At 47.7% G+C, this 14567-nt stretch overlaps 1 protein-coding gene across 1 annotated transcript in view; it reads right to left on the bottom strand.

The window, feature by feature from the left end:
- Positions 1-14242, bottom strand: part of TGM3 (transglutaminase 3) — a 46073-nt gene extending 31831 nt beyond the window's left edge. Inside the window, exons 1-2 of the mRNA XM_011943363.1 lie at positions 14140-14242; positions 116-289 (exon numbers count right to left, since the gene is read on the bottom strand). Of these exons, the coding sequence (XP_011798753.1) occupies positions 116-289; positions 14140-14146 (181 nt within the window). The 5' untranslated portion in view covers positions 14147-14242. The remainder of the gene's footprint in view (positions 1-115; positions 290-14139) is intronic.
- Between the last annotated feature and the right edge of the window lie 325 nt (positions 14243-14567).

The following is a 14567-nucleotide window of genomic DNA, read 5'->3' on the forward strand; positions in this document are numbered from 1 at the left end:
GAGCAAGGCTAGAGCCCAATGCCAGTGGTCCCAGTGTGGTCCCCATCACTCCTTGAATGCACAAGGGCTACTCAGGTATGTGTGTGTTTGGGCAGGAAGGGGAATGCGCAGGTACCTGTGGAGACAATGAACTCCAGTCTTTCGCTAGAGCCAAGGCCTTTGTTCATGAGCATTAAGACCTGGAAGTTTTGGCCTCTCCGCAAGATGAGCTCCTGGCTGGAGAACTTGTGTGTGTGATGCGCTTGTCGGTTGAAGGCCGTCTGCCAGTTGATACTCTGGAGTCCTAGAGCTGTGAGGCAGAAAAGAGAACCTGAAGTCCTAGGAAGCAAGGAATGGTGGTATGGGGGAAGGGTATAAGTTACCAAAGAGCAGCTTTGGGGTGAGGCTCATCGAGGGCAGAGCCAAATTCCTGGAAAGAATCACGTTAAAATCCAAAGACCTTGATCTTGCATAGCAAGAACGTCACAACCTATTCCCATTCAGTCTTTCCAGTCTCAGTTATGCCAGCTCCCAGGATGTAAGATCACAGAAAATGCTCTGCCCTTTCAGACAGCTGAACCTCTGTGCATCCTGTTCCCACAGCTAAGAGTGTCTTTTCCCCTCCATCTGCTGAACTGTCACTCGGCCCTTAGGGAACAGGCCAAATGTTCAGTGGAACTCCATCCAATCAATGAGAAGAACTATGTCACCAGAGCGCCTACATTCTGTCTGCTTTCAGCATTTCTCATTGCTTTGTGGATGGGGGCTCCAACAGAACTGAAGGGAGGTGCCGGGCATGGTGGCTCACGCCTGTAATCCCAGTACTTTGTGTGGCTGAGGCAGGTGGATCACCTGAGGTCAGGAGTTTGAGACCAGTCTGGCCAACATGGTGAAACCCCGTCTCTACTAAAAATACAAAGAATTAGCTGGGTGTGGTGATGCACACCTGTAATCCCAGCTACTCAAGAGGCTGAAGCAGGCTGAAGCAGGAGAATCACTTGAATCTGGGAGGTGGAGGTTGCAGTGAGCCAAGGTCACAACCATTGCATTCCAGCCTGGGAGACAAGAGCAAAACTCTGTCTCAAAAAGAACTGAAGGGAGGATACTTATTTCACACCCATCACCCTGGTTTGGCTTCTTTGTTGTCCCCTTGTGTGTCCAGACGCCAAGCATGTTTCGCCCCTCCAGCATCCAGCAATGTTTACTTTTGCATCTTTTACCTTCCCTGTATTTGCAACGCCTTGGTGTTGGCCTGGGCCTCTGATGCTAGGGAGGCTGGCGGAGACTCTGAGCAGTGTTTCTAGGCCTAGTGATTGGGGAATCCTTGGCCCAGAGGGGAATTGCAAATGCTCACTGGCAAGAGCTGTTTATAGGAGCAGGTCAAAGGCCATGAATGACCTGGATAGGACCCGAAGACAAACATCTCAAAATCCACCCTCCTGATTTCTTCTCATATGATTGTGAAGATGACGGAGCTAAACTGAGAAGGGTTTATGAGAGATGCCACGATGTACCAGATGTTCACTGATATAAACTTTTTGGGAAATCTTCCTATGAGTTATGTTTAAGAGGTTACATCACCCATTCTTCTGCAAACCAAATTGGTCTCTGTCTTTACAAAGAGGCCACAGCTCTGATGAGAGTGTAAGGGTGCATTCCAGTGCCAGACACAGCTCTTTTTCATATGTGTCCATCTCTCTGCATCAGAACATCCCTTTTTAATCTTTTATTCTATTTTATTTTTGAGGCAGGATCTGGCTCTGTTGCCTCAGGCTGGATTGCAGTGGTGTGATCTTGGCTCACTGCAACCTCTGGCTCCTGAGCTCAAGGGATTTTCCCACCTCAGCCTCCCCATTAGCTGGGACTACAGGCATGAGCCACCACTCCCAGCTAACTTCTGTATTTTCTGTAGAGACAGAGTTTTGTCATGTTGCCCAAGTTGGCCTCAAACTCCTGGGCTCAAGTGATCTTCACGCCTTGGCATTCCAAAGTGCTGCGATTACAGGCATGAGCCACTGCACCCAGCGCCCTCTTGATCTTTCTATTCTGATGCCTAGCACACTGCTTGACTGTATTAGGATAATTAGATAAATAAATGGATGAAGGAATAAATGAACAAAGAAAAGACTAATGTCATGAGATGATCATCATGACAACAGCTCAAAATTTAGTCTACAAGGAAAAGTGAATATGAAGTATTCATTCAATAAAAATATTAGAGCAACTATTATTCATAGGACATTGTGTGAGGCACAATGTTGGGAGTGTAAACGTGTATGAAGTATAGTTGTAACTCTCCAAGAGCTTCAGCAGTAGATAAGACAAGCATAAGTGATCATGAATGATGGAATGGGGTAAATCCAGGAAAGGTGTATGAGAGATGCAGGCAGGAAAAAAAAAATCACTTTCAGTTGTAGGGATCAGGAAAAGCTACACTGAAAATGCTGGGCCTTGAAAGGAGAAAAAATTTTGTCAGGTGCCCATAGAGCAGCCTGCATTCTAGATGGTGGGAAGGAGAGGCTCAAAGGCACAAGAGAAGGAGTGATGTTATTTGTCTAGAGCATCGGCCCTTCGTGGAGAAGAGAGAAAGGTGAGACAGGAGTGAGTGGGGGCCAGAGCAGGACTGGGGAGGGGCTTCCACTCAAAAGCACTGGAGATGGGGTGGAGGGTCACCATAGGTACCCTCTCCAGTAAAATGCAGGCTCCCTGGGATGGTGAGCCAACCTGCCGTTGGAGAGAGGGGACTCAAGAGATGAGCTTACTCCTAGTTCAGGGTGCTAAATTCATTCATTCAAACATCCACTCACTCATTCATTTAACAAATATTCATTGAAAGAATAAATTAATAGATGTTTGCATAAATTCAGGGAAACTAAGACATTCATGCAATCAACAAGGATCTGTTGAATGAAGGGAAGAAATAAGGGAGGACAGAAAGGACAGAGGGAGCAGGGGGAAAATGAGCATTCCTGTACCTGAGTAGCCAACAGAGACAGCCCAGAACTCAGACACTGGCAAACACTGAGCCCTAGATGGCTGTGTACAGCTGATAGACGCCAGATCTCTCTAGGAAAACGGCCCCCAAATTTCTCCCCTCTCCTCCTGCCAATCTTGCTCACTACTTTCTGTGCATCCCAGCCAGTTGCGATTTGGTAGAGCTTTACTCGCTTTAGAAAAAAGAATGGCTGGCAGGGTGCAGTGACTTACACCTATAATCCCAGCTCTTTGGGAGGCCTAGGTGGGTAGATCATTTGAGGTCAGGAATTCGAGACCAGCCTGGCCAACATGGCAAAACCCCATCTCTACTAAAAATTAAAAAATTAGCCTGGCATGGTAGCGCATGCCTGTAGTCCCAGCTACTCAGGAGGTTGAGGCAGGAGAATCACTTGAACCTGAGAAGTGGAGCTTGCAGTGAGTTGAGATCATGCCACCGCACTCCAGCCTGGGTGACAGAGCAAGAGTCCATCTCAAAATTTAAAAAAAAAAAAAAGAAAGAAAGAAAAGAAAAGGAAAACAAAAAAGAAGAGCTCTCAAATAAGAACCTCTGGAAATATATGTTTTTAAGAAACAAGAACTCTATGGAACATGTGGTTTCAGACCACTTGAGCCTTCCTAGAGATTTTTCACCCCACCCCCAAATCCCAAAGGATGCATGTCCTTTTCCAGATAAAGCTCACTCTAGACCACGAGTTCTTTGAAAGTAGAAAGTCTGTCTCCAGATGGCTTTGTCCAGCACAGGGGTAAGGAAAGAGGGGCAGGGTACTCAGCATCACTTGCTGACACCTGCCTCTCCCAACAGGCCCACATCCTTCCTTGTTCCACCAAAGCTCATGCATTGTTTGCTGCGGGTGTGTCAATAGTAGAGGCCCCTCCCATTCATCCCAGAGACCAATGTCTTGTCCTTAGAGAGGATGAAAAAGAAAAGATTGAGCTCCAGGGTGCCTCCCAACAGGGAAACCTGCAGAAAGAACATGAGGGGAACTTTGCATGCCCCACCAGGTCAGACCTGGGGTGACTGTGGTGGTGGTGATCATACTATTAGCTGAAGTTTACTGGGCATTTATGTGCCAGCCATCTTTCAAAGTGTTTATGTGCATTAGTTCATTAACTGTATGAGGCAGGTGCTTGTAGACGTCCTGTTTTACAGACAAGGAAGCCAAGGTGTACAGAAACCAGGTACCTTGGTCACGGTCACCCCACTCCACAGTGGAGGACTGCAGGATCCAGAGCCCACACTCATCCTCTCTGCCTTTTCTGACACCAAGCATGAGCCCGGGCAGCACCATCAAGCCTTGCTCTCTGTTAGGATGGCTGTGGGATGTGCGAGACTGCTCCAAGCTGGAGGAGGAGGAAAAGTGGGGCTCACTTTTGTCATCAGCCTTCTTTATGCCAACTGCTATGCCCAGTCCACAGAACACGTTATGTATGTGCTCAATGATATCTTACAATGAAAAACCAAGGCTCAGAGACCAGGTAGCTTATCTGAGGTCACATACCTGGAAATTGGCAGAGCCAGGATTCTGAACCCAGGTGTGGCATAATGAGAAATATATATTTGATCTCTGCTTTCTCTTGGCACAAAGTTCCTGAAACCCTTGGAACCTCCAAAATGATGAATGACTTTCTGTATGCTAATGAGATGACTGGTACTGGCAGCTCCTGGATAGCCTCAGGATGGGAGCTGGTTGCCAGGGGAGCCAACCAGTGATTAGAGACTTGGGACTTTCAACCTCTTGCCCACTACCCACTTCCACAAAGGGGAGAGGGACTTGGAGGTTGATTTCATCACCAATGATTGATGACTTAATGAATCATGCCTAAGAATGAAGCCTTCATAAAAACCCAAACCCCAAAGGATGGGGCCTGAGGAGCCTCCAGGCTGAACTCATGGAAGTGCTGGAAGGGGGGCGTGGGGGCTGTGCGCCCCTCCCCACACCTTATCCCAGGGATCTTTTCCATCTGGCTGCTTCTGAGTTGTATCCTTTTATCATAAACCGGTCGTCTGTTTTCCTGAGTTCTGTGAGCTATTCTAGCAAATCTTCAAACCTGAGAAGGGGCTGGTGGGAACTCCCGATTTAAATCTGGTCGGTCAGAAGCACAGGTGACAACTTCTGAAGCACTGGCATCTGAAGTGGGGCAGTCTGGTGGGACTGAGGGGTGTGTGCACACCCTGTGGGCTGTGTGCTAACTCCCAACAGTGTGAGAACTGAGTTGAGTTGTAGGACACCCAGTGGTGTCCACTGAGAATCGCTTGGTATGAGAACAAACCCCACACATTTGGCGGCTAGGAAGTATTAAGAGTAGTCTGGAAGAAAAAATGGTGTTTCCTTTTCACCAGGCCTTACTGACTCTACCCTGTCGCTGTGGTCCTGAAACCTTTTGGAAGAGGGTCTCATGCAGGATTTTGAGTCCAGAAGGTGCCCTAGATGGTAAGGGGCCCTCATGCTGCATTGTACACCTGCTAGCATTTGGATTCTGACAGAGGAGAGACACCGAGCTCCTGGAAGGAAAACATCTCTTCCAAAAGAACTGCCTTCAGGGGAGATAGACAAAGGGGACAGCCCGCCCTGCATCCCTGAGTAGGGGCTGCCAGCTGAGAGCGTGCTCATCAAGCTTCTGGTGTGATTCTGAACCGTTCACCAGCTGCCTCCCTCAGTCATCATCCTGTCCCTTAACCCTAAGATTGCTCTGCCAGCTCCCAAATCAAGGATCCAATGATCCTGTCTCCCCAACCCCAAAGCCTTTGACATGGCACTCATCACAGCCCACCCTGTCAGAATGTGTAGGAAAAGAGAGGAGGGAAAGGTATTCAGCCATCTAAGGTTCTCAAGTTTACCGCTTTATGTATATTTATGAGCCTCAGGGCTGTCTTCTGCACCAGTCTGGGTGAAGGGAGGAGAAGAAGAGACAGGAGTCGCATGATTCTTATAACTGACTCATCAATGTACACACTTAAAAGACATCAGTGGGAAAAGAAACCTCAGAGACCAATCACATACTCCTAACCCTGATTCCAGACGTGAGCACACGGAGGCCGGAGAGGTGGTTTGCCCACAGTGTGACATCTCCAAACTCTGATTCCTTGCCATCTCCCTGAGTTAATGCTTAACTCCAGTGTCAGGCCTGGGGCAATTTCTCAGATTTTTTTTCCTGAGAACATCAGTGCCAGCAGCAATTCTAATGTGGTGGACTGCCAGATAAATATCTATCCTGATGTTCACTTGCTCCTTCTTTCCTGGTAATGAAATCCCCCATATGTACAGGCACTGCTTTCCCAGGCTCCACTCTGGCTCGCTGGCCATGAGGGTAAATTTGGGCCAAAAGCTTATAGGCAGAAGTTATAGGTATTAACTTCCAGGAAATCTCTCTTTTAAAAAATTGAGGTAAAATTCACAACATAAAAAATGCCATTTAAACCATTTTAAAATGTACAATACAGGGGCATTTAGTATATTCACAATATGCAATTATCTCCACTATCTAGTGGCAGAACTTTCTCATCACTCCCCAAAGAATCCCCCAATCCATTAGGAGGAACTCCCCATTTCCTCCTATCCCCAGCCCCTGCCAACCCCAGCTCTTTCTGTCTCTATGGATTTGCCTATCCTGGGCATTTCTTTTTCTTTTTGTTTCTTTTCTTTTCTTTTCTTTTTTTGAGACGGAATCTCCCTCTGTCACCCAGGCTGGAGTGCAGTGGTATGGTCTTGGCCTCACTGCAACCACCGCCTCCCGGGTTCAAGTGATTCTCCTGCCTCAGCCTCCTGAGTAGCTGGGATTACAGGCGGGTGCTACCACGCCTGGATAATTTTTTTGTATTTTTGATAGAGACGGGGTTTCACCATGTTGGCCATCCTGGTGTCGAACTCCCAACCTCAAATTGTCCACCCACCCAGCCTCCCAAAGTGCTGGGATTACAGTCATGAGCCACCTCACCTGGCCCTATTCTGGGCATTTCATAAATTAACAAATGGAATCACACAATATGTGATTTGGGTCTGACTTATTTTACTTAGCGTAATGTTTTCAAGGCTCGGTCATGTTGGAGGATGTATCAGTAGTTCACTCTTTTCTTACGGCTGAATGATAGTCTATTACATGAATATTCCATGTTTTGTTGATGCATTCATCAGCTGATGGACATCTGGGTTGTCCCTACCTTTCAGCTACTCTGAGTAGTGCTGCTATGAAAGTGTACTTGGTAATATTTGTTTGAACACCTGTTTTCAATTTTTATTTTATTTTATTTTTTTTTAGAAAACCTCTTTTTATAAACAGTTGGCAAATGCCCTTTTCCTGTTTTCTTCCTCTTGTTCCATCCTGCTATCTGGACATGGACAAGGTTCTAGCGGCCGTCTCAGACCATGCAGAGCCATATGTACCCTAGCAATGGTGGAGAGGAGACTGGACAGAGCTGGGCCCTGAGAATGGTGCCACCACCTGGCCTGCCCAGAACTGCCTGCATACAGGCTGCTCATGCAAGGAAGAAAGAAACTTCTGTCTTATTTTCCTAAGCTATTTTTTTTGGGTGGGGGGACATTCACCATCAATCACAGCCAAACATAATCACAAGTATGTTAATGTAACCCCTGCCCATTTATTCTGTGGTCCCTCTTTGGCAGAGGTCATGTGAAAAGCACAGAGAAAGACTCCAGATGTGAAAGGGAAGTTGCTATTGCGCCATCTCAATCCTTGTCAGCCTGGCTCTGCAATTGAATCACCTGCAGTAGACGAGTGAGAATGACTTGGTCGTCGGGTATGTGATGGGGCTCTCATCTCCTATTCCAGGGAGGACCACCCCACAGAGGGGCTGACAGGGGGCCCAATATGGAGTGATGCTACTCTAGTGACTGGGACTATCCCTAGCCCCCACCCAGACTCTACTTCCCATATCTTTTCTCTAGACATAGATGCATTTTTATTTTACAGAAGTCTAGAGTTAATGAGGGCTGATAGAAATGCTAAAAAGTGGCCGAGCATGGTGGCTCACACTTGTAATCCCAACGCTTTGGAAGGCCGAGGCAGGAAGATCACCTGAGGTCAGGAGTTCAAGACCAGCCTGGCCATCATGGCGAAACCCCATCACCACTAAAAATACAAAAATTAGCTGAATGTGGTGATGTATGCCTGTAGTTCCAGCTACTTGGGAGGCTGAGGCAGGAGAATGGCTTGAACCCGGAGGTGGAGGCTGCAGTGAGCTGAGATCTCACCATTGTGCTCCTGCCATTCCTGCCTGGGTGACAGAGGGAGACACTGTCTCAAAAAAAAAAAAAAAAAAAAACTACAAAGTATCTAGCTGAGTGGTTTTCGAGCTCTATTGAAAGAGGCCAAATCAAGAAATCTAATAGTCTTTACATACATGGATCTGGAAATGACACGAAGTTTCACAGGGCTAAAGCTTACTATGTATCAGGGTACTCTGATATTTTCTCTTTGGCTTTTTCTTTTTCTTAATGGCTGGTCACAGTCCACTAAACTGATTTTACAACCTGCTAATGGATGGCAACTGGCAGCTTGAAAAACAGTGATGTAATCTAGAATGCCCACATGACAGGTCAGAAAGCTGAGGCCCTGAAAGGGGAAGCCATCTGCGGAGGTCACAGAGTTGAAGCAGATCTTAGCCCAGAAGCCAGGTCTCAGATCCTGGTCACCGACAGGCTGTGAGTCATCCCTTTCCCACCCCTAGACACTGGGAACATCTTTAGCCCCTGGCCAGCCCTCCTCTGGCTCCAAGGACACAGGTGCTTTCCTCCTCAGCACCCATCTCTCTCTCCTTTCTCTCTTTCTAGCCCGTGCCATTTCCTTTTAACTTCTGCCACATATTCTGACATTTGCAAGCCCTGTGCAGCACAGGTGGCACAATTTCTTGGCATTCAGGCAGAGTAAGAGTCTGGTAAGGATGAAGAGAAATGAGCCCTGGATTGGTGCCTGGACCGGTGAGAGGCCCTGAGCAAGGGTCTCAATGTCTCTGAATTGTACTTTTCTCATCTGTAGAAGAGGGACAGTGAGACCTGAACATCTTCCCTCTTAGGGTTATTGTTGGGATTCAACATATACCCATCACTAGCACCAGGACCCCCAGAGATTGGGGGAAACAAATGCCTTGGGATCTCATATATAATGGCAAAAACAAGTATTTTAATGGGCTTTTAATGGGCTGCTATTGAGGACCTCTTATGTGTCAGACACTGAGCTAAGCATTTCACCTGCGTTATGTCTTTTAATAGTCACAAAATATTGACTATTAAAAAGATGTTGCTATCCCTATTTCACAGATGAGGGATTTGGAAGTCCAGTCAGGTGAAGTCACTTACTCAATATCACACGCTCAGGCAGAGGCTGGACTCAAGCCCAGACTGAAAGCCAATTTTGCCTGAGCAGATATGACCCCAAGCTGCTGCCCTGCAGCCAACCAAGGCAGCAGTGACTTAGACACAGGTCCTGGAGGGGCCATCCACAGCCTACTCTCTGCCTAGACACCCTATGGTCAGGGCAAAACAAGAGGACAGAAGGACTTCTCTTCCTAAGCGAGAGTTTAGAATCTCTGAGACCAGAGGCTGTCAACCCTAGCTGCCCAGAAGAATCACCTGGAGAATGTTCTATTGCTCTGAGACCCATCCTAGGCAAATTCAATTAGAATCTTTGGATAGGGATGACGCTGGCATTTCTTGTCTTTTCTTTTCTTTTTTCTTTCTTTCTTTCTTTCTTTGTTTGTTTGTTTCTTTCTTTCTTTCTTTTTCTTTCTTTCTCTTTCTTTCTTTCTTTCTTTCTTTCTTTCTTTCTTTCTTTTTCTTTCTTTCTCTTTCTTTCTTTCTTTCTTTCTTTCTTTCTTTCTTTCTTTCTCTATCTCTTTTTTCTCTCTTTCTTTTCCTTCCTTCCTTCCTTTCTTCCCTCCCTCTCTCCCTTCTTTCCTTTATTTCTTCCTTCTTCTTTTTTTTTTTTTTTAACAGAGTCTCTCTCTGTTGCCCAAGCTGGAGTGTAGTGGTGTCTCTAGGCAAATTCAATTAGAATCTTTGGGTAGGGATGACACTGGCATTTCCTTCTTTCTTTCTTTCCTTCCTTCCTTCCTTCTTTCCATCCTTTCTTCCCTCCCTCCCTCCCTCCTTCCCTCCCTTCTTTCCTTTCTTTCTTTCTTCCTTCCTTTCTTTCTTTCTTTCTTTTTTTTTTTACCGGAGTCTCTCTCTGTTGCCCAAGCTGGAGTATAGTGGTGTGATCTCAGCTCACTGCAACCTCTGCCTCCCGGGTTCAAGCGATTCTCTTGCCTCACTGTAACCTCAGCCTCCCAAGTAGTTGGGACTATAAGCGCACACCAGCGTGCCCCACTAATTTTTGCATTTTTAGTAGATGAGATTTTGCCATATTGGTTAGGCTGGTCTCAAACTCCTCACCTCAGATGATCTGCCCACCTTGGCCTCCCAATGTGCTGAGATTACAGGCGTGAGCCACTGCACCTGGCCAGCATTTTCTTTAAAGCTCTCTTGGTGATTCTAATGTGCAGCAAGGACTGAGACTCACTACCTTAAGCCTATTTATCGTCTACACTTATCAAATCTCCTTCACATGAATTATCTGACCAGAGCCACCCGGCAGCTATAGCAAGGAGGCAGGGGAGGAGTCACTGTCCTCTTTTTACAAATAAAGAAAATCAGGCTGAGGGAGGGTAAGGCTGACTCCTTCCTACTCCATCTCTCAGCCCCTACCAAGATCCTGGGCCTTGTGCCCTCCACTACTAAGCGAGATTTCCTAACTTCAGCACACACCCCAGCCTGGCACGTGGGCCCTGGGGAGAAGAATGATTGCTCCATCTGGGGCGGAGCCAGCATGAAGTTATTTGAGGTGAACAAGACGAGTGCACAAGCACGAGGACTTTGGACTTGGGAATGGATGATGGGGGAGCAGGGAGAACTTGTGCTAAAAGGTGCTTAATGGAGAGGGTCCCCTGGGAATCGCCCCGATTGGAAAATGTAATTCATCTCATAGGGTTTTTCTTAAATCCCCCAAGACAAGGAGAAAACAGGCTCATGAAAAAAGTTTCCAGGTAATCATAAGCACCCATGAGGTGGATACTGCAATAACCCCATTTTGGAGATGAGGAAACTGAGACACACAAGTTAAGTGACCTGCCCAAGACCACTCATCTTGTAAGGGGCAGAGTGGAGACTTGATCCAGAGAGCACCTCCGAACCTTCACTCTTAACCCGTCAGCTATCCTGTAAGGAATCCTACAGGAACAAATGCTGAAATACGGGCAGCTGCCATTCCCGGTGGAATGAAGCTGCTCATGGGCTGTCTCTAAGGAACAGGGAGTAGCCACTGTCCCAAGTGGAAGAAGGTCACGGAGCCAGGGAGAGAGGACGCAGCTGGTCCTCATTTCAAACACTGAGCAGCTGGAGTCACAAGACTCTGAGCCCAGAGGGGTGATCTCCTTTTCAGCGAGAGGGTGGATATTGCCTTGGTCCCAGTGCCGGATACAAAAATGTGAGGAGGGCCCAGGAAGCGCCTAGATTTACAGAAGAGAAGGAGGCCGGAACCCATGAGCAATTCCTGACTGCTTCCATGGGAGGGAGGGCAACTGGTGTCCCAGCTCCAAGGAGAATGGTTTCATGGCAGACCCCGATGCTGGGAATGTTACAGGTCCTTTGGGAGTGGAGGAAATGAGGCCTCAAGATGGGAAGTCCCTGAAGCCAAGGCCAGTGCTCTGCCCAGAAAAGTAGTTGGCAAGAAAGCTCGCTGCCCCAGAGGGACAGAGCCATTAGTCCCCAAAACAAAGCTTCTGGTCTTTTGCAGGCAGAAGCCTGTGGTTCAGGTGTGTACCCTGAGGACTCTGCCACTCACCCAGGGCTTCCAAGTGGCTTTGGGGATGGGGAACCTTGCCTCCTCCCCTCCACACTGGGGCCCTCATCTGTGCTCACAAGCTGCTCTCCCATCCACTCTGGGGATGCCAGGCCACTTGGTGCAGACCACTGCCAGGCCTCCCTCCACTACCTTCATTTCTAGCCACAGCCCAGGCTGCCTTCTCCACCAAGGGGCGGAATAATGGAATCCCTTCTGATTGCAACAAGAACCTTAAATTAGGAGCTGGACACAGAGCCCTCTCAAAGCAGCACATATGTGATCCTGATAATCCCCTGGGTTACACCTGCTCACACTGACATTTATTTTCCTGTTCCCTCTGCCCTGCAAAACCTCTCCAGATCAAGTCCAACTCATTGTCCGTGACCAAGTACCATTCATTTCTCAGAGTCTTCCCTATCCCAGATTCCAGATGAGACTAGTCTCTTTCTCTTGTTGGTCCCCGTAGCACTTGCTTTGTATTTGTCATGCAGCTTAATAACAGTCTGCCTTGCATGCTACTTACCTACAAAACTGGTGTTACCAAAAAATATCAGACTAAAAGCTACCAAGGGCAGAAACCACATCTCATTCACCTCCATATTTCCCACTGCTCCTGGCACAGCTCTTCTCCCTTAGGTGTTCAGTGAATAAATTCATTAATCCAAGAAACATTGACTGGGAACTTCCTGGCTGAGTGACTTGGAGCTGAGCTAGGAACTGCATGTGGGACAAATTTAAGGGACTGAATGTATTCACCTGTCTCTCCACCACCTTTTCAAAATTGATTTTCTCCCAACCAGCCTCATTCTGTCGTGACCTTAGAACATCTCTGGTTGTTCACAGAGACATTTCGTCACGGCTCACAGCGGGCAGGCCATTCCTGGGAGTCCACGGGAGGTCCTGCACAGGGATGGGAGTGCACATTCCCGGGGGCTAGGCACATGCCTGTCCACTCCCTGGCCCCGGTTTCTTTTTGTGGAGAAAGAGAAGTTAGTACTGGAAGGAACTTCAAAATGCATTCATTTCAAATCTTTCATCCTGAAAACCTGAGACTCAGGGGTGGCAGAGAACACACAAGCAGTTGGTCACAAAGCTCAAATGAGAAGCCAGGTTCAGAATTGCTTTTCTGTGTTCCGGATATTACGTGCACTTATGTAGGAGCTCAGCTCTGGCAGCAGGACATGGTGGAAAGGGCATTGCTGAGACCTAGCCGGCTCTGTGATGGATTAACTGTGTGTTAGTCCATCCACCCCTTCCTGGGCCTCAGCCACCTCTGGAGGGAGGGAGATGGGCTAGATGACATCTGACCTCCCCTCTTGCTACAGTCTGTAGGGTTCAGAGCTCCTCTTCTTAGCATCCCAGCCATGCCATCCATTACAGCAAGGAATGGGAGACAGGGGAGGGGACCCAATGTGCAATCACCTTTCCCAGTTTTTGTGGCTTCCGAAGTAGCCAGCATTTGCCTGTTGCATCTGGCTCAGTGATTTCTTCGGCCAATCTTCCAGCAGCCCTAACTGCCATTCACGATATTTTACAGGTTTGATTCATATCTTGTTTGGATTTGGCGTCCCTGTCAACCCACTAGGCTGAGCACACAAGACAGATAATAATTAGCATGCTGCTTAGCAGGAGTGCTGATTAACAAAGGCCCAAATCCTCGACAGTAACCACAGAGCTGGGGAACCTGCACTTCCTGTTGTTCTTTGTAACCCCTCCTGGTGCTCTCCTGTGAACCAGGACATCTTGTGGCACAGCTGCTCCTGCTACGGGGATGCTTCAGCTCATCAAGTCACTTACACAGAGTCTGTCTGGTGCTTCCGAACGTGTAGTTTGCTCCTAAGTAAGTTGATTTGAAATAAACTGGCTTCTTTCAAATCAACTTACATATTGCCACTCTCGCTCCCTGGTAGCTCTGAGATGTGCTTCTTTGCTGACACTGCTGACAGCTGGATACAGCTACACTGAGAAACATGAGACCCGAATCCTGCCTGCTTTGGTTTTACGGGTAGTGACGGATGTGTAAAAGAAACACAAACAAGGCAAAGCTTGTCCTCTGCCTAAGGAGATGCGACCTCCAGCTGCACTGAACACCCTGCCCATTACTCAGAGCTACATTCTAATGATGTTCTACCCCGAGAATATGCTAGAGGTACCCAACCACCACTGAGAAAGAGCCGCCTCTCGCTAGCACCCTAAAATGCGAAGTCCGGCCTTCAGAGCCCCCAAGGCAGGCAGCTGTCCTGGCTGGACACTCTTGCTTCGCAGGCTGGCCCAGGGGAAGCACAGGCTTCTGGCAAGGACCTGATGGAGAAGATGCCGGGCACTCACCAGCCATGTTTCGCCCTCCTCTGCCTCTTCTCAGGCTCCTCTGGGAATGGCACGGACAGTGCTGACAGATAGGCTGCCAAGGATTGCCTTACCATTTATAGAAGTCTCTCCTACACACCCCAATTAGAATTCTAATGAGGTGGGCGAGGCACCAGGTCATTCCTGTAGTGCCTGTAAACGTTTCACTTACGACAGACTTGTCACCCAATGGACGTGCATCATGTTTGTACAAGACCAGCTTGGGGAGAAGGGGGCAGATAATAAAGAAACTCAAATAGTTCGCTTTTATAATTTTATAAAATGACAGACTGTTTCCTGGATGGTAGGGTTTAGGAACTGATGACATGCTTTTCTTGTTGATCCTGGGAAGTTCTCTCTGAATCAAAGAAATGTCTCAGCAGAACCCAGAAGCAGAAAATTGTGAGGTC

This window comes from Colobus angolensis, unplaced genomic scaffold, assembly GCF_000951035.1.
Source record: "Colobus angolensis palliatus isolate OR3802 unplaced genomic scaffold, Cang.pa_1.0 Scaffold219, whole genome shotgun sequence".
Taxonomy (NCBI): Eukaryota; Metazoa; Chordata; class Mammalia; order Primates; family Cercopithecidae; genus Colobus; species Colobus angolensis.